This window comes from Hyperolius riggenbachi, chromosome 10 (genome assembly GCF_040937935.1).
Source record: "Hyperolius riggenbachi isolate aHypRig1 chromosome 10, aHypRig1.pri, whole genome shotgun sequence".
NCBI lineage: Eukaryota > Metazoa > Chordata > Amphibia > Anura > Hyperoliidae > Hyperolius > Hyperolius riggenbachi.
In genome coordinates this window covers 42,062,255-42,081,492 of record NC_090655.1, presented here as the reverse complement: position 1 = coordinate 42,081,492, position 19,238 = coordinate 42,062,255, and the positions used below count along the sequence as shown (strand labels likewise).

Below are 19,238 nucleotides of genomic sequence, written 5' to 3'. Positions count from 1 at the left end.
TCGCCACATCATCCACCATCCTCAGCTTTATGAGGACCCGGGGAGTGAGAGAAGTCCCAAGGGAGATCAAAGACAATGATGCCCACACCTGGTCCAACCTCATCAGACCTAAGGATGGCCTGGCTCAGCCCTAAACCACTACCGTCAGATCCAAGGAAATTGGGACTTATCATTTTTCTGCCTTTATTCCAGCCTGGACAGTAAGACCTAACCATGCGTTAGCCCCGTCAGACTCCAAAAGATCTGCAGTTGATTCATGTCCACCTGTTATAGGTCCAGCCTGCATTAGTTCTCATCAGAGGACCCATTCATCCCACCATCCATCCTTATCTAAAGGACACACTGCACCCAGCAGGGCATTCTATGAGTAATGGAATAAACTTTTTCTTTTCTAATGAAGACCATTTTGAGTGATTGGTGTATGGCTGGGGACAGTCACATGGCAAGTCTCCACTGGAAACAGCAGAAGAACCCATTACACACCAGCAGCTCCTTAGTGTGTGCTCTCACACACAAACCTACCAGCTGCTTTGTGCTGGCCTGCACTGCTGAGATCATCAGAGGGTCGTACTGAATGTTGCAGAATGGTGTTAGTTAGATATGCTATTATTACAAGCTTAAATAGGTCAGGAGGGAAAAATGCCTGAGACAATTCTCTCGCTTTCTCTGAGACTTACAATGGTACTGTCTAACTCTTGGCGGTGGCCATTTGCAAAATGAGTGATGCTTAATGATAGAGAGTAGGTGGCGTTATGATGTCTGGTATGCAGATCCTAGCATCAAACTCAAATTTCACCAAAAACAAACAAACAACGGACAACAACAACAAAAAAAAGACAAGGATTTGTTAAAGCAGGATTAAACTGACATAACATTAATTAAAAAAAACATGTTTTCCTATTTACCTTTATTACCCATACAGTTACTGTATCATATTTGCTTTTGTGCACAAGTACATTTTATCTGCTCTGAAAGCTGCCATTGCAATTTATTGCATAGCTGCTGTATTTATATATTATAATGTTTCCAGTGAGAATTTGTCTACTGTGTACACTTTCTGCTTGTGTTCAGCTGAAACACTGCTAGGAATGTTTACTAATAGTGGCTGAGAAAGAAACATAAACAAGACAATGTAATAACTTCCTCAACTCTGGAGTTAAGCTTCCCATCGAATAAGAAAGTGCTGTGTTTAACTGTTGGAATGCTGTTCTGCGAATAATTTTTTTTCTGATAGTAGGTTTTATGTTGTAAAGATTCTTTTAGAGCAAAGAAGAAATGCTGAGTGTCACACCACTTTTAGCTCTGCACTTTATACTGTAAATAAGCGCATTACCTTTAAAGCGACTGCTTTCTTGAGCAGCTGATCGGTTTGTTTGTTAGTTGGTTGAGTGTCAGCATCAGGCTGCTCTGCATCGCTATCGCCAATGGTTGCAGCGTTTTCTCTTTTATCCTAGAAAAACAACACAAGTAAAATGCAATGAACAATTTATAGTAAAGCATTGTTTTAAGCCGGCTTTGAAGAATTGGCTTGCAGCTGTATTCGATATCAGACAGAATAAGAAAACATGGCTGTGTACGTTAGTTGCCAACAATCAGCAGGAGCTCCATGCAAATGTACTTTACAAACACCACTTTTCAGGCCTTTCCTGTATCATCACTGAATAATAAAGACCAAGAACACACATTTGTAAGTCACTAGAGAAAGGAATCAACTCATATATGCAATGCAGAATTTCTCCATATAAAAAGGCTTATAGCTTATAGACCTACCAAACAAGGCTTATTCCAGTACATGTTGGGATCAAGGGGATCGACTCTAAAGGATTGCAGCAGGAGGCATTTACCAGTCAGATACAAACATTGTGCCTTCAGATCACTGCAACCACCTGCTAGCGCCAGAGCACTCGCCAGCTGAGACAGCGCTGTGGACGATACCGTCTGGCTCAGCGTTTTCCACTCCTGCAATAAGCACAACAGAGTTAGGGAAGCAGTTACTGAACAGTGATCTCAAATCAAAGGGAACCTGTACATACAAAATGAGAAGGCTGGCTACTGTGCTGATTCTCTGCAGTCCATATTTTCTTAAGGTGCCCATAGTCCTAGCGATGTATGGGCAGATCTACCAGGAGATATCTGTTACCAGCTTTTACACCAGAGGCCAATTCCCAATAGATTTTCAATAAAATCTGACAGGTAATCGGCCTAGTGACACCACCTCAGCCACCTGCCTGGCTTCCTGCCAAACGTGAATCCCCCCCAATCGACGCATTTGACTGATTCTGCCCTGAAATCGATTACATTATAAAAAAAAAACTTGTTGCAGCACCAATTCTCTTTCGATTCCATAAAATTATTGAATTGGAAGGTTGATTGGGCTGCAATATAGAGTGATGTAAGGGTACCTTAAGTCTCTGATAGTGAAAAAAATGTGTAGATCAACTCTTTTGTTCACTCACCACAATATAGGCCACACGGATGTCTCTGCTAAGCTGTAAAGATAAAGATTTCTTGTGGGAAAGGGAGTATCGGCTACTGATTGGGATGCAGAGGCGTATGTACAGGAGGGCAGGTGTGACATGTGGCATGGGCGCCTCTTACTGGGGGCGCTTCTCCATAGCATCCATGGTGTTCTCCATACAGATTCTAGTTTTTAATCTGTGGGACATTCGGTTACCTGGTTAATTTTTTTTCTTTTTGGGGTTCAAGTTGCTTAACTGTGATTAGGGGGATATGTATATGCTGACCTATGGCAAAATTCCATTCTTCACTTCAATTAGGACACAACCAATTCAACTGAACCTGCATGTTAAAATGTTTGGAGGTTCCCCCACCCCGCTTTCCTGGGTGCAAATTTAATTATTTTCCATAGGCGCTGTTTTCCCTAGATACGCCTCTGTTGGGATGTTCAACCATGGGTTTAAAGCGGACCCAAACCAAACATTTTTTTAATTCAAAATATTTAGTTGCCCCACTCTGACACTCATACAAAACACTCCTCTAAGCCTATGAGCATTTCAGTGTATGCTTTTCACCCTTCTCTTTTCATAACTAGGGTTATACGGGTGGCAGCCATTACTTCTGAGCTTAGTAGGAGGTTTTAGATCATGGGTGTGTTTGTCATCAGCTACCCTCCCTCACAGGGGAGTTGTCTATGTGAAATTTCACACAAGCTGAGATTACCTCCCCTGTGACATCATCAGTAGCAGCCTGTGTTTTGTTTTTGTTTTTTATCTCCTCCACCAGTTTGCCGGAAAAATCCTGGCAATATGAAAGGAAGGGAGGGGTTCCTCCAATAAATGTAAAATATTTTATATTTGTCATCATGCAGCTGAAAAAAGGCTGCTATTTATTATTAAAATTTAGAAGATAGATTTTATTTCTGAAATCTTGTATTTTTAATTTGGGTCCACTTTAAGTTTCTCTTTAATTTCAGACAACATTCTATTAAACACATTGCATGAAATCTTCTGTATTCAGTGAGGCTGTGGATTGCACCACTGCAGCCAGTGAAGCCCACACACACACACACACACCTGTTCAATGGAGTTATAATCCGGAGTGGCTCTCACAAACTCTTCCACCATGACCCGCAGAGCCCCTTTGCATTTTTCCTCCTCCACTTTCTCACTTTCCTCATGGATGACAAGCTGAATTATTTCCAGACACAGTTCAGCAAAACTCAGCTTCATTTTGGCAAGTTTCCTTGTGACAGGCAAACTGATGCCCCCCGCCTGCAAAGCAAAATTAAATCATGATGAGACAGAATCCGCAATGTCTAAAGATGGATTCCTCTGTTTCTGCAGTGAACAGGCAGCGAGGAAGAAAACATGTCAGATGAAACATGGAATTCTGCGGCTTGCACTATTGGCACTTTCAACAGCACATACCATTGCTCTGCACACTTCATTTATCTACTTCTTTGACATGCAGTGGCCGGCCCCTGGGCCATAGTGCTATAATCTACCAGCTCTCCCTAGAAGGTGTTCGGTGTAGCAGGTTTGTGGTTGTCCTTGTTGGCTCTTGGATAGAACTACGGTATGCCCCTGGTGTCACTGACATGCTTCTGCTGCACTCTAAGGCCTGGTTCACACATAAATCTGCACATTTCCGGTACGGTCCAGTATTTCATCTGTTTTCTATACTATTTACCTGACTGGGCCAGAACTGTATACCTTTTATGTGTGAACACACCTACAGAAACACATATAAAACTGAAAGGACAGGACTGGATTGGAAATGTACACCTTTTATGTGTGAACACCCATATATTTAGAAACCCATACAAAACCCATACAAAACTGACAGGGCCGGAAATGTACATATTTATGTTTGAACACACCCATAGAAACATGACATGCAAAACTGGTGCCAACTGTTAAAGACTGACAGGACACCTTTTTTGTGTCAACCAAGTCTTTGAGGCCTGGTTCACACTGCAATTAAAAAAAATATGCGCAAAAGGTGGATCAGCGCAACACCAGGCCGCCTCCGAATGGCCTCCATCAGAGATGCGCTGAGCCCCCCCCAGGAACTACAATAAAAAAAATATGCAAAGTTTTCTGGAACCCAGAAAAATGTAAAATCGTACAGTGTACAGTGAACACTTTGTAAGACAGGAATGATAAATTTAATAAAATTTGGGACCCTTGGTGTATGTTTATAGGACTTCCTAAACAAATTCACCTGTTGCTATTGTTAGATTCTGTTCTAAATCACCTTGCTTCGACACCATCAACTTCTTATAGTTGCATCTCACTCGATATCTCTCGACTGTGAGATAACTTGACTCTCAACACAGCAAGCAGGAGATAGACTTTTCTCAGGCTTCTTCAATGTTTACGGAGTTTATTCAGAAAACAGAAATACAGATAGATACAGTTCATCATATCCTAGCCACGCCAATCTTCATGTTGCGTTACAAGCTTCTTGATTAGACTTCCTGCTGAAGTCAATCAGGTACTTCTTTCTAACCTACGTTACACTAAACTACCTATGTACAGCAGACATTATATCAGATTACAGAAAGGAATGAACATACTTAGAGGTCCCAGTCAGCCTTGAGAGCTAGTGCGAAAGTAAGAAGCAGAGTGAGCTCCCCTAGCTCACTCAGGTTTTAATACTGACTAGGAAAGAGTTAAATATGACATCATCTTCGCCATCCCCTAGATCAGACTATTGGTGGACCCACTCGTGGTGTCATCATACACACCTACTCGATTAATATTCGATGAGGCACTTGACATACATACAGGAATGTGGATATTTACAAAACATGGTTGATGTTTATTGTTCTAGTGGCGGTACATGCCCAGGTCAGGGAGACCTGTGGCCTTGTCCATAGAACAGCTTCTTGGTATGTTCTAGTTCTGCTGACAGAACTGCAGATTTTCTCTCTAAGAGAAAATCCCCTTAAAGGACAGGTCTGCTCCTCAAGCCTTTTTGACAAACTCAGTCCAAATAACTGAGGCCTACTTAAATTATAACAATCCCCCCTAAAAAGGCTTGATCCGCAGATCCCAACTGCTGAACCTAACCGTACCTGGTTTCTTTACTTTATGTTTCACTTTTCAATGTTCGTGCTCACACAACTTTTCTGCTCTCGGCGGTTTTCCCTGGAAGAGAGAGAGCAAGACCTCTTGGTCTTCCTGTAACCAGGCTCTCTGGGGAAGCCCTACTTCTAAATCCCTCTATACCACATGCTCAGCATTTGCGTCACTTGCGTATCACTCACAAACTTGCATGACCACAGAAAAGTGAAACTCGTTTGTTTGTTACTCAATGGAGCAGTGCCAGGTGCCTTCTAAAAGAGCGCCTTTATACAATCAGCTCCATCACCGGTACTACTAAACCTATACCCGTAACCCTGTATATCCCTTAATTTAAAAATATTGGTTCATGAGATTGTTTATGAGGCACCAATCTCTTGACCAGGTTAATTTGTTTTACGTAATTTTAACACACAACCTCACCTGGATAATGATGCCTAAAGTTGTCATCCCCATCCAGACGACCAGTGGGTGTAGGAAGAACTTTTGAACTGCAGAGGCCCAGTCCGAGTGTCCCTGGAACATCACCGGAAACCTTTTCCACCAGGTCAGACTGGAACTCACCTGCTTATTTTTGTGTTCTACCTCGTTAAGATCACCGGGATCATGGTGAAATCTTACCTCTAACTTAGTGTACTGTTTGTTTAACTGTTGTATCAAAGTGTGGTCGTCTTGGATCAACCCCTGTTCCCCTTCGTCCCATGTCGTGTTCTCTTTTAGGACGGGAACTACCCGTGAAACTTCGACCTTAAGAGTTCTCTTAACAATTTGAGAAATAACGTCATCAAACCTGGATGACTGGATCCATATGGGATCTCCGCTCACCCAATATGTTCCCCTTGACAGATCCCCCTTATTGGAACAATTATGAACATGTACCTTGAATGTGTCCTTAGACATGATGCTAAAAAAACAAACCTTTCCTTCAGCCACCGGAACTATCGGTCTGGCTTCAGGGTAGATCTTTTGAATGGTAGTCTCGCATTCTGCCTTATTGAGCCTGCAGGCTTCTTCACTAAATTTGACTTGCCCCGGCAAACACAGGTACCTCTGTGAGAATTGCCCGCATGAGGACAACTCTACTCGATTCACCTCCCCGTCTAGCACCAAAAAAGTTTGACCTCTCAGGTCATGGTGTAAGACATGTGTTGAGGTGGGAAGTAAGGAAGTGGCGGTGCCTAAAGGAATGTTGCACCGTTTCCATTTGTTCACCCAAACATCTTGAAGCTTCCATGCAAAAGATCCTTCTCCATAAAAATCGATATACCTCCCCTTGTCCAATCTCAGTTGGACAGGATCTTTAAGCATCTCCCTGACAAAATATGTCCCCAACTGTCCTGATTGGACCTCTTCCCCCCTTATGTCCTGAGGAACAATATGTACCAGAGGTTGGGAAGACTGTACTCTCTGCAATCTTTCAATTAAGAGTACCTCTTCACTTACCCAACTAGCATGAGGATAAGCGGCTGCATATGGACTGTGTAATATCGTCCCCTGTTGTGACCTGTGTAATGTGAATGGGGTTCCCCGTGTTGGCTTTCCCTCCCCCGGGACCGCTCTCCCCACCCTCTTTGTCACCTGGAAATGTGGCTCGATCTCGATTTTTACTTCTTGTTTCGAGAACCACCACCCCTCGGCTTTCCAGCCGCTACGTGTGTATAGTTGTTTCAGAGGCACTCTCTGTTGGTAGTTCCAGAGTGTGATGTTGTCCGCCGCGTCTCTCCGGCAGGAGAATTGACGCCTCCTGCTCGTTCCTCTCCAATCTGGAACCATCTCACTCTGGATAACCAAGACAAGGTACCCCTGAATCACACACTCCACCTTTTGCATGTACCCATTGTACTGCAATGTACCTTTTAACAAAACTTTGGATCGGTGCATCGATTCTGAGAGTGTGGCATTCAATAGCAGATTTACACTGCCATTCAATTCCCACTGCCCGCACACCTGACCCTTCAGACCTTTCACCCACCTTGTGCCATGAAATTTGCTTTCTCCTGGCACAAGTGCTCTTTTCCTCCATCCCTGCTTGGTCCATCTGTGCCAAGCGGAGGGAGGTGTGAAAGGATTAGTACCTTTGTCACCAAACATTAACATGCTTGGGCCTTGCATTCTCATTAACCCCTTATTATACATGAGAATGTCCTCTCTTCGTTCTCCTAGGACGAAATGGCAACCTAGGATCACCATCAGCACGGTCCTCTTCATTATAAAAGCACCACCTTGGGAAAGAAAAACATTAGCAATTTGCACTATGCTTTGCTCAGTCAGTTTTTTTAGACGTTTTCCGATCTCAGGAATCTCGTGTTTTAGTCTCTTTCCAATATCAGGAATCTCGTGTTTTAGTCTCCTTCCAATTTCAGGAATCTCGCTGTTCTCCAACCTCAGATTGGCATCTGGAACCTTTCGCTTATCCGACTGACATCTCCATCTTTGTTGCCAGCACTGCAGCTGTCTCGAGTCCATATTGCCAAACTCCTGAAATCGAAATACAAACAAATCAATTCTTATTAATGATTTGGGATTCGCCCTGCGGCTTGTACTCTGTACACTTTAACTTGATCAATATATGCCGTAATTGATCTCGTTGCTTTATGATTCTCATGAACTCTGTTTACTCTTTTTGGTAGATTGGAGTTAAACCTCTCTCCCCTACCTAAGTACTATCCGAAGTACTTACCTGTGTAAAATATGCTCCCGCGGACTTCACCTTTGGAAGCTCTCACCCCATTGCAAGCTCCCTCCACATCCCCCCCCTATCTGTCCATGCGCGGCCGTCGCATGCACAGATTACGGATGCCACACCTGTTGTTGCTTTTCAGGTGAGCCTGCAATGTTCTTACTCATTATCACATTTACTTATCTAGAACCTCATTGCGATACCAGCTCTGCTAGAAGTTCTGTGTGTTGTACCCTCTGACCAATGTTTGCCGTGCCACTACCCCCATACTATACAAAAAAATGGCTGCCTCCCTGTAGGAAGGAGCACTTTGCACTGAAACTACACAGGGTGTAGGGTGCAGGGCTAAGCATTCCAGCATCAAATGCCTGTATGCAGATCCCTGAACGCCCACTTGGTAGGTAGTCGTATGGCAAACCTGTCCTGATACACTGGAAACTGTCACTCTGTAAATGGCAATTCTTTCATTTGTATAATTGCCCCATGAACTGCTGTCAGTTCTTGTTCTTTGTGCTACACTTGATAGGAGCTGGAAAAAAAACACATTTGACCAATCAGTGGATGGAAAAAAATGCACAAAAAACAGCCCCAGTCCAGCATCGACCTATTAGTCAAACTAATCCACGACAAAAACTGGAAAAAAACGTTACCGCTCTGCAGCAGCGGCGACGGATACCTGGATTGGTCAACTCCCTTTTTTCCAACTCCGGCACCCCCCTGATGCACTGTCCCCCCTTTTCTCTATTGGGAACTCATGCTGCATCACCCATTAAGTTGCCCCACTTACAGGAATAATCCCATAAGCAACTCAGTACAGACCCTTTCCTGATCTGCGCTGTTCCTTGTCTACCTGCACCTAGCTGGGAAACATTTCCTATCCGTGACCCAGGGCCGGCCCGCTCATGAGGCGGGGTGAAACTTTTGCCTCAGGCGGCAAATTTCTAGGGGCGGCATCCGCCCATCGGTGGGTGCGGGGAGCCGGCTGCCCAGCTGGAGGGGTAGCGGGCAGGACGAAGGTATTGGGCCTAGCAGCGGGGAGGGGGGTCGCCCCCCCCTCCCTCGCCTGGGTCCCCCGTCCTCCGCTCCCCTCCAGCCTTAAATAGATAAGAAGCGCAACTCGTAAGAGGCAGTGGGCGGGGAGGACTCACCTCTTCCTCGCTCGATCCAGCGTGCGCTCCACTGACGTCACTTCCTGCAACGCCGCCCACTGTATTGTAAGTGGACGGCGCTGCAGGAAGGGACGTCAGTGGAGCGCACGCTGGATCTAGCGAGGAAGAGGTGAGTCCCCCCCGCCCACTGCCTCTTACGAGTTGCACTTCTTATCTATTTAAGGCTGGAGGGGAGCGGAGGACGGGGGACCCAGGCGAGGGAGGGGGGGTCCGACCCCCTCCCCGCCGCTAGGCCCAATACCCCCGCCCTGCCCGCTACCCCTTCAGCTCGGCGGCGGCGGCGGGGGGGGGGGGGCGGCAGTAGTAATCATTGTCTCGTCAGGCGGCAAAAAGTCTAGGGCCGGCCCTGCCGTGACCATGCTAATCTTACAGTAATAGCTTGGTGCACGTATTCTGGCATTCCTTTCCATGGACCCAGGGAAAAAGCTCTGGGGAAATACTTTAAAATCCGAGATACTCAGTAGAATGTCTCTGTATTTCTACCCCCCTCCCTTTCAGCTGACTGCCCGGAGCCGCGAGCACAGCCTGACGTGACGTGGATCCACCAGCCCCTCCTCTCCCCTGCCATGACGTGTGGGAGCAATGACTCTTGGGGGCGGGCCCTCTCCACTGCCGCCATTTTGAGTCCTGGACTGCCAGATAAGATGGCTGCTCCCATAGCAACCTCTTAATCCTATAAACATTAGGAGAAAAAACAAACTCAAACAGAACAAACATTTTATGCACAGTTACACCTAGCATCGAAACACAGGGCAAAAAAAAAATAAAAAATCAGCATTCCGCCACACACACTGTCTTCAATGCCATCCATTGTAGAATCACCCAGGGACATGGAAAACTCCCTCTCTCCACAAATCATCTGCAGCTTATCTCAGCCATAACTCAGACCTACTAAAGCGCGCAGCATAACTCTAAACCACATTAACTGTTACCATCCCAGCTAGTACTTCTGAGACGAACATTTATCAGCCGGAGCTGACTAAACAACATTAAACATATGCAGACATTTAGAAACATTTTAGCAGCACTGACTGAAAACGCACCGAGGAAAGACAAACCAAAAAACAACTCACCCATTATCTCAGCTGTAGCTACAAACTTACTTTCACAGCCACCCAGAGACAAGGGCTGTGCCTTCCTGTCTTCCCAGCTCACAGAAAAAAACAAAAAAGAAAAAAAGACGAAAAAACCTACTTCAACAGCTAACTCGTGGATTATACCTCACGGCTTACCACTGTCTCACACTCGCTTTCCTCCACTCTCTTTCTTCCCTCTCCCCCCCATCCACTACTAACAGACTGAAACACTGTTGGTTTCCCTCTGCCACGGGGGACCCCCCTCTCACATCTGGCATCCTTCCCAGTCTCTGGACAGGGAGAGAAAAACAAAAACAAAAACCAGAGAAAAAAAGAAAGAACGAAAGGAAAAAAAATGAAGCACGCAGCCTCCAAGCTGCAATTAACACAGAATGTACACATTAACATTGTTAACATTGTAACATTGTTATAACACCAAATACAACACAGATAACGCCATATAACAACGTAAATCATACATGCCTGATCTGCGGACTCTTCGCAATTCACCAGCTCTCGCAACTTTCCCTCCGCGAAACTCAGATTGGACTCCGGAACTTCTGGGGGGGGGCCTCCCACCATCCCCCACAGCGGATCGACCTCCAGCGGCAGTTGAGAGCAGCCGTAGCCTCGGAGGATTCCTTCCGACCCAATTTAGGCTGTGACCTGCAGTGCACATGCAGTCAGTTAAACGTCCAAGAGTTTCGCCGCTGATTCCTCGAATTGCAGCCCGTGTGCTCGGCTCCCGCACACTCCCCACACCAGCTTATCAGGTTGATAAGCTTTTCCAGTCCGCGTCTATTCCGCTTGTTTTGCTGTGGAATATCTTGAAAACTTCGGCCCCTGGCCCTTGTCTGCTTATATTGCTATGCAGCGGAGGGTTTAATCGGCACCATTGTTAGATTCTGTTCTAAATCACCTTGCTTCGACACCATCAACTTCTTATAGTTGCGTCTCACAGACTGTGAGATAACTTGACTCTCAACACAGCAAGCAGGAGATAGACTTTTCTCAGGCTTCTTCAATGTTTACGGAGTTTATTCAGAAAACAGAAATACAGATAGATACACTTCACCATATCCTAGCCTAGCCTAGCGTTACAAGCTTCTTGATTAGACTTCCTGCTGAAGTCAATCAGGTACTTCTTTCTAACCTACGTTACACTAAACTACCTATGTACAGCATACATTATATCAGATTACAGAAAGGAATGAACATACTTAGAGGTCCCAGTCAGCCTTGAGAGCTAGTGCGAAGGTAAGAAGCAGAGTGAGCTCCCCTAGCTCACTCAGGTTTTAATACTGACTAGGAAAGAGTTAAATATGACATCATCTTCACCATCCCCTAGATCAGACTATTGGTGGACCCACTCGTGGTGTCATCATACACACCTACTCGATTAATATTCGATGAGGCATTTGACATACATACAGGAATGTGGATATTTACAAAACATGGTTGATGTTTATTGTTCTAGTGGCGGTACATGCCCAGGTCAGGGAGACCTGTGGCCTTGTCCATAGAACAACTTCTTGGTATGTTCTAGTTCTGCTGACAGAACTGCAGATTTTCTCTCTAAGAGAAAATCCCCTTAAAGGGCAGGTCTGCTCCTCAATCCTTTTTGACTAACTCAGTCCAAATAACTGAGGCCTACTTAAATTATAACAGCTATTTCTAGGGCGAACCCTGGTGGTGGTGGGTGGTGCTTGACTCTTTCTGGCACTACTCCTCCTCTTCCACAATTTAACTTCCAACATTTAAAAGTCCGAAACCGGCTGTCTTCATGTGGGGTTGATGTGGCTCTGTAAAATGTAAAGCTATAGGCTTGCTATACACCAGTGGTTCTGGATGCTAGCCTGGCTTCAGAGGCATATAGAGATAATTTGCATATTCAATAGTGATGCATTGTGGGTAACCACCGATGTTCACTTTAGGCTCCCTGCACACTGCAAATCAGTTTTCCAATTCTGATTCCGTTTCTGATTTTCAATTCCGATTTTCCCTAAATAAAGATTAAAAATCGGAATCGGATGTAAAAACCGATTAAAAAGCGGAATCGGAATCGCATGCAGTTTGCAGGGAGCCTAAAGCTGAATTATCGCAAGTACCTTCTGTTTTAAGAAGGCAAGTCAGGCCAAGCATTGCTTTTTAGTAGGCATGCTTTTCGGCCTCTTTTAGTCCCCTATACTTTCCTAGTGGTTTTGGGTCACCCTGAGCTGCTTGGTTACTCTGTCACAATTGAACTTCCTGATTCTTTTCTTTCTCTGTTGATTCTCTCCTCCTGGCTGTGGTGTACCTTCGCCTCACAGCCTTTCTTATTTTCCTCCCTATCTCTCCTTTCTTCTTTGGGTCACCTGGCCTACGACAAACTTTAATGGCCACGTTCACATTATGAGGCCTTATACTATTACGCACTGTTATTTTCGTAGGGACCCTTGGAGAGAGGATAATAGGGTTCTTTTTCTGTACCTCTCTGAATGTTTGCAGTTCATGTGTCATGCCTTTGTGTTATACTGGTCTGCGACCAATTATGTCTGTTAACGCCTTTTGCAAAAAACAAAAACAAAAAACCTCAATAAACATTTTGAAACAGAGACAAACACGGATCAGAGAAGTTTGTTTTCATACAGAAAGAAATGTTCCTTGAACAAAGCAATACTCTCTACAATGCAGAATAAACCACACTGGAAGATGTACTTTCATTCGGAGACAAAGAATGCCCATCTGAGTGTTATAGTTGGAAAACTGGATTGAAGATCTTGGAGTCAGGTAAAAAGGGCGCCCCGCGGCTGAGGACATATGGCGCCGCTGTAGGTCGTGCTCAGTGATGTAAATTTAGGCGCCAGTAAAAGACGAACTGCATCTTATCCCCACTGTACAGCACCTTGGAGGGGGAATAGTAATTACCGCCGCCGGGAAATTTGCCACAGCAGGGTGAGGCGTTTAGCAGGTTCACCTCGCGCCCAAATGTACCAGCGCTCTTTTTACATGTTTGCCACGGGATCATGCTTCTATTTTGAGGGATTACAAATTCCTGCTGTCTGCTTTGCTCTGTCACATAATATATTAAATCACACATATCAAACAACAAATAAAAACAAAAGCCTGTGTAGAAGGCTTGCGGGACGGTTCATATGGATGTCTAAACGGCAGTAAACGATGGCCATGGCACTAGTCGTTTAAAGAGAACCAGAGATGAAGCACCCTCTTGTACTTTACCTTATAAATTAATGGGAACATGACAGTAAACACCTAATCTGCTCTTTGTTTCTTTGTTCTCTGTTTAATCTGACTGTTATCACCTCTGATAAGAATCCCCGACTGAGCACTCAGTCTGGCTTTGGTAAGGAATGATTATAGCTGAGTCTGTCTTCTCTGGTGTGTTTTCAAGCCCAAGCCTGCCCCCTTGTAGCTCTGCTATAATGACTCAGGCTATAATTATTCCCTGCAAAGCCACACTGAATGCTCAGTCCAGGATTCTTATCACAGGTGATAACAGACACTTTTAGCAGTGAGGATGAAACAGAGAGCAGGGTAAGTGTTTTCTCTAATGTTCTTACTGATATACATGGTAAAATACACAAGGGTGCTTCGTCCCTGGTTCCCTTTGGCATCTTGCACACTGCAAGCAAATCAGATTCAGATTTTTTATCTGTTTTTACATCCGATTCCGATTCAGATTTTTAATCTTAACTGCATGCTGCGTTTTTTGATCCGTTTTTCTGTTGAATGTATTCAAGGAAAATCGGAAACGGAATCGGAATCGGAATCGGAATCGGAAAACGGATTTGCAGTGTGCAGGGAGCCTTTAAGTGATTTTTTTTGACTGTCGGTCATGTAAACTCTGCGCTCGATCCTGTAGTTTCCACAATCTCGTTTTATTCTGGACACTTCAGGGGGTCAAAACGTGACACATTTATATGGGCATGCCTAGTTATACATAGGTACTGGTCCCAAGTAGCAGAATTACTAGGAAAAGTCTTTGACCCCCATGCCAGTATTGAACCTACTGTGAATCACTGCTGCTGGGTAAAGGTGTCATCCAATGAAACATCCTGTGCTTTTATTCTATTACACTGGATCCAGCCTCAGGCCCTCACAGCAGAAGGATGGATTAAACTAGTCATAGCCTCAATCCACATATATAAATAAACGTACTGTATATATATGCAAAGAAATTGCCCAAATAAATTTGAGAAAGTTTGGTCTCCTTGGCTGAAATACCTTTATGATCAAGGTGTTGATTACAACACTGTATAGGGCGTGCTATAGACACTGGTAGTGAGGTGTGTGTGCCTTTTATACTTGCCGGTACATGGCGGACAGCATGGGGTGGGGTGGTGGGGCAAGGGATTAGCTGTTCAACTGCATTGTATTTTCTATGTTCTAATTCAGCCTTTCTCAACCAGGGTTCCTTGGACCCCAGGGTTCCTTGAGAACTGTGCATGGGTTCCCTGGCATTTTTCCCTTGGAGGTGAGCTGCTTTAGCTGGCAGGTTGAAAAAGTTTCAAAATTACTTACCTAGGTTATCAGTGTGCTCTTTACTCATTGTCTGACCGTCCTGAATTCTAGCAACCCTACTAGTTCACTGGTGGAATGGCCACAAGACTGTTAAGACACATTACTATGGTGATGAATAAAATGTGACACGTGGGATTAGAGAACTAAGGATGTGTGTGGAAGATTAAGAGGAAAGAGAGAAACCAGCCTAACACTGGGCAATTATAATGGGCAATGCAATAATGGAGGGCATGGAGTGAGTGCCCTGTAATGGAGAAGCACAGAATGGGGACTATTACAATAATACAATGTTTAATCTCACCCACTTTTATTTACCAATCCTAATATAAAATAAATCACCTCTCCCTTCGTTAATGCAGGGGTTCCCCAAGATCCGAAAAGGATTTAAAGGGGTTCCTCCAGGGTAAAAAGTTTGATAAAGGGTGTTTTAATTGAAAACTCAATAAAAACTATCTGGAAAAAAGTGACACATTTGACCAAGACACCAGGCTGCTGGTTCAGATGCGGTATGAACCAGCCCTTACTTACATAGGTAAGGAACCCTTCTTAATCACTGGTGTGGATATCAGACTGCCTTAAAGCTCGACTAAACCCAAAATTGAATCAAACGGAGAAAATTCTAATGGCAATCAGGAGTAATTTTCTCTACACAGAGTGAAGTGAAATGCTGGTGGGCAACAGGACTTGAGCCAATTCAATAACCAATCCAGCCTGTTTAGGGTGTGCATGATCAAATCCAGATCTTCCCAGGCCTCGGGATCAAGAAAACATCCAAATACGTTATTAGATAATGAGCTATATATGATGGCAACTCACATACATTCCTCTTTAAAAAAATAAATAAAAAAATCAATAACTTTCCCAATCTTCTCAGTCACACGGTGATTGATGGCAGCGACTATAAACCTTCCTGTTGGCTGCTGGTGACTTTTGTGTGTTTTAAGAAGGATGGAGACTGTCCTCCCAGTGTAATTGGATACACACATGTATTTGCATTTATCTACGTTAATAATCTCAGCTCCACTGCTCTGTTCTGAATATTTTCTCTTCTACTACAATAGGTAAGGATTAGAGGATGCCAAAAACAGTGATACTCATTAAAAAGACCCTGAGCAGAGGCATATATTGAAAATCTGCACTTACCTGGGGCTTCCTCCTGCCCCCATAGCCTATGAGGTCTCTCAGCATCCTCTTGGTACCTTCCGTTGTCCTGTTGGCGGCTCCGGTAATCCTCACATGCGAGGCCCATGCGTGAACCTGGTCACTGTAAGTGTCTTGCGCATGCCCAGTTCTGTAAAGACTGAACATAACATAAGACAGTCGCACATGCATAAGATGCAGATGGGGACCATCATGATGACGCTCCGGGTGCGCGCATGGGCTGTGCATGTGCAACTTCGGCTGAAGTCACTGGATTACCGGGTAGGGCTGCTCAAATCCGGATCCGGGTTCCCTGGATAGTTGCTATCCGGGTATCTCCCAGTAAACCTGTGCAGGATGGCGGGGGGTTCAATCTTACCTGTCTGACGTCTTCTTCGTCCGTGCCTCGGCGCCTCCCACGATGCTCTCCATGCGCGTCATGTGATTACAAACACTTCCTCCTTCAACCCTGAAGGAGGAAATGTTTGTAATCACGTGACAGCCGCTTGGACCGCATCGTGGGAGGCACCGAGGGACGGAACAAAGAGGACGTCAGATAGGTAAGATTGACCTTCCCGCCCACCCCGCACAGGTAACTGGGAGATATCCGGATAGAACTATCCAGATGTCTCCCTGATCCGGATTTGAGCAGCCCTGATTACCGGAGCCGCCAGCAGGACCACGGAAGGCACCAAGAGGATGCCGGGAGACCCCGTGGGCTATGGGGGGGCTGGAGGAAGCCCCAGGTAAATCCAGATTTCAATGTATGCCTCTGCTCAGGGTCCCTTCCATCCATTTCAATCCATGTTTTAGGCCAGATATTGCTGCAAGCAGGGGTGTTGTTAGGATCCTAAGACTAGGGCTGCTCAAATCCGGATCCGGGAGACATCCGGATAGTCCTATCCGGATATCTCCCAGTAAACCTGGGCGGGGGTCAATCTTACCTGTCTGACATCTTCTTCGGTCCGTCCCTCGGCAGCTCCCACGATGCGGTCCAAGCGGCAGTCACGTGATTACAAACACTTCCTCCTTCCGGGTTGAAGGAGGAAGTGTTTGTAATCACGTGACGCACGTAGGCATAAACTATCAGGGTATCTCCCGGATCCAGATTTGAGCAGCCCTACCTAAGACATCCGTGGAAATTTTGGGCACTCCAGCCAGAAAATGGGTGTGGGTGTGGTCACGGGTGGAGCCAAATTTACATGAACTTAACAGCAGTCTAAATAGGCCTGCTCTGCAAAATGTTGGATAAAGCCCTTTCTTCAAAAACACCCCAAAACCCCAAAATGCACCATATCACATAAATAGGCAGTGTCACTTAAACATAACTAGGCAACACCACTATTGGGATGTAATTAAAGTTCACTATACGAACATACAACATGGGCTTCTGCAAATTAAAATATAACTTTTATTCTTATATAATAAAATGCACATATACTGTAAAAATCCCTAAATAGGGTGAACCAAGCAATTTCCTTACAGTGCGCAATGCATAATGTGAATGGCGATAACTGACCGCCATAAAAACCCTGTCTGAGGCTTACAGACATAGTCTCTGAGGGCTCGATTCACAAAACGGTGCTAACTTAGTTAGCACGCCTAAAAGCTTTTATTGATCGCGCGCAAAGTTTAGCGCTGCGCGGTGTGCACGAAACGTTGCACCGGGTGCCCCTAAAACGTCACACCAGATGCGCCCGAAACGGCGCACCGTGCGACATTTTGGGCGCACCCGATGCGTCGTTTTAGGGGCACGCGGTGCAACATTTTAGTTGCACTCGGTGCAACGTTTAGCACTAACCGCGCAGCACTAAACTTTGCGCGTCCCTAAGGGCTTTAGACGTGACCTAAGGGGCTTTTAGGCATGCTAAGTAAGTTAGCACCCTTTTGTGAATCAAGCACTATATGTAGCAAAATTCTATGGTTTCCATCAACACAAGTCAGCAAAAATCAGAAAAAATCATCCAAAAATATATATTCCAATGATCACATTGAATCACTGTTCCATTTCATGAGATATTGCTCAATCAAGAAGCTGATGGAGTGTTATATATATCCACTGGTATTATGACCAAGGCCTCATCCAGTTTACCATGAGTGCAATAAAGTAAAAGCATGAAACGGTCTCACTATATCATCTCTGTGGATTAGACCTCCTTTCTCCACTAGGCGGAGGTACTTGGCTTCTGTGCTGGCTGGCCTGGCTTTCTGCTGAGTGGGCTGGCCTGCCACCAGGCTATCTGGCAGTTCCCCCATAACATTCCCTGACCTTCTAGTGGACCCCCTCCCATGCTTCCACGGGCCTCCCATTCAGGCACCACAACTCCCAGCATGCCCCCATAGAAGAACCACAGCCCCCTGCATACCCCCATCAAGGCATCACAGCATGGCACCACAGGACGCAGCATGCCCACATAGAGGCACCACAGCATCCAGCATACCCCCGATTGATGCACCACAGCTCCCAGCACGCCCGCCATTGAGGCACCACAGCTGACTCTGCCTGAGGGACATGCGGGGCACCCCAGAATAGATTCGGGGCACGTGCCACTGATCTTTGGTGCTAGCAATGCCCTTGGCTGTAAGTATCCAGTTATTTATGGTTAGGTTATGCATGGTTATGAGAGTGGGATCATAAGGAAGGCCAAGCGCGGAAGAATTGACGCCTTCAAATTGTGGTGCTAAAGAAGACTTTTGGGAGTCTATTTGAATGCAAGAAGATCAAATAAGTCAGTCCTTAGAGAAATTACCCCTGTTAATTCTCTTACTTCAGGTGTCCTTTTAACAAGGGGCTATCCTTTTCTGCTCTTTTTGCAGGTTACCAGTCTACCATATGTTAAGAAGTTTTCTACTTAGGACACTTGAAGCAAAAGGTATATGGAAGCTGCCGTATTTATTTCCTTTAAGAAATACCAGCTGCCTGGCATCCTTGATGGTCTTTTTGGCTGCAGTAGTGTCTGAATCACACCAGAAACAAGCATGCAGCTAATCTTGTCAGATCTGTCAGAAACACTTGATCTGCTGCATGCTTGTTCTGGGGTCTATGGCTAAAAGTATAGGAGGCAGAAGATCAGCAGGATAGCCAGGCAACTGGTATTGCTTAAAA

The 19,238-nt window shown here is 45.2% G+C and overlaps 1 protein-coding gene across 5 annotated transcripts in view; it reads right to left on the bottom strand.

Annotated features, from left to right (window-relative positions):
* Positions 1-19,238, bottom strand: part of CFAP46 (cilia and flagella associated protein 46) — a 287,892-nt gene that overhangs the window by 74,268 nt on the left and 194,386 nt on the right. For all 5 annotated transcript variants that reach the window (XM_068256846.1, XM_068256850.1, XM_068256848.1 and 2 more), the window contains 3 exons: positions 3,534-3,731; positions 1,771-1,959; positions 1,334-1,450 (listed from right to left, as the gene is read on the bottom strand). In XM_068256846.1, coding sequence (XP_068112947.1) covers positions 1,334-1,450; positions 1,771-1,959; positions 3,534-3,731 — 504 coding nt within the window. The remainder of the gene's footprint in view (positions 1-1,333; positions 1,451-1,770; positions 1,960-3,533; positions 3,732-19,238) is intronic.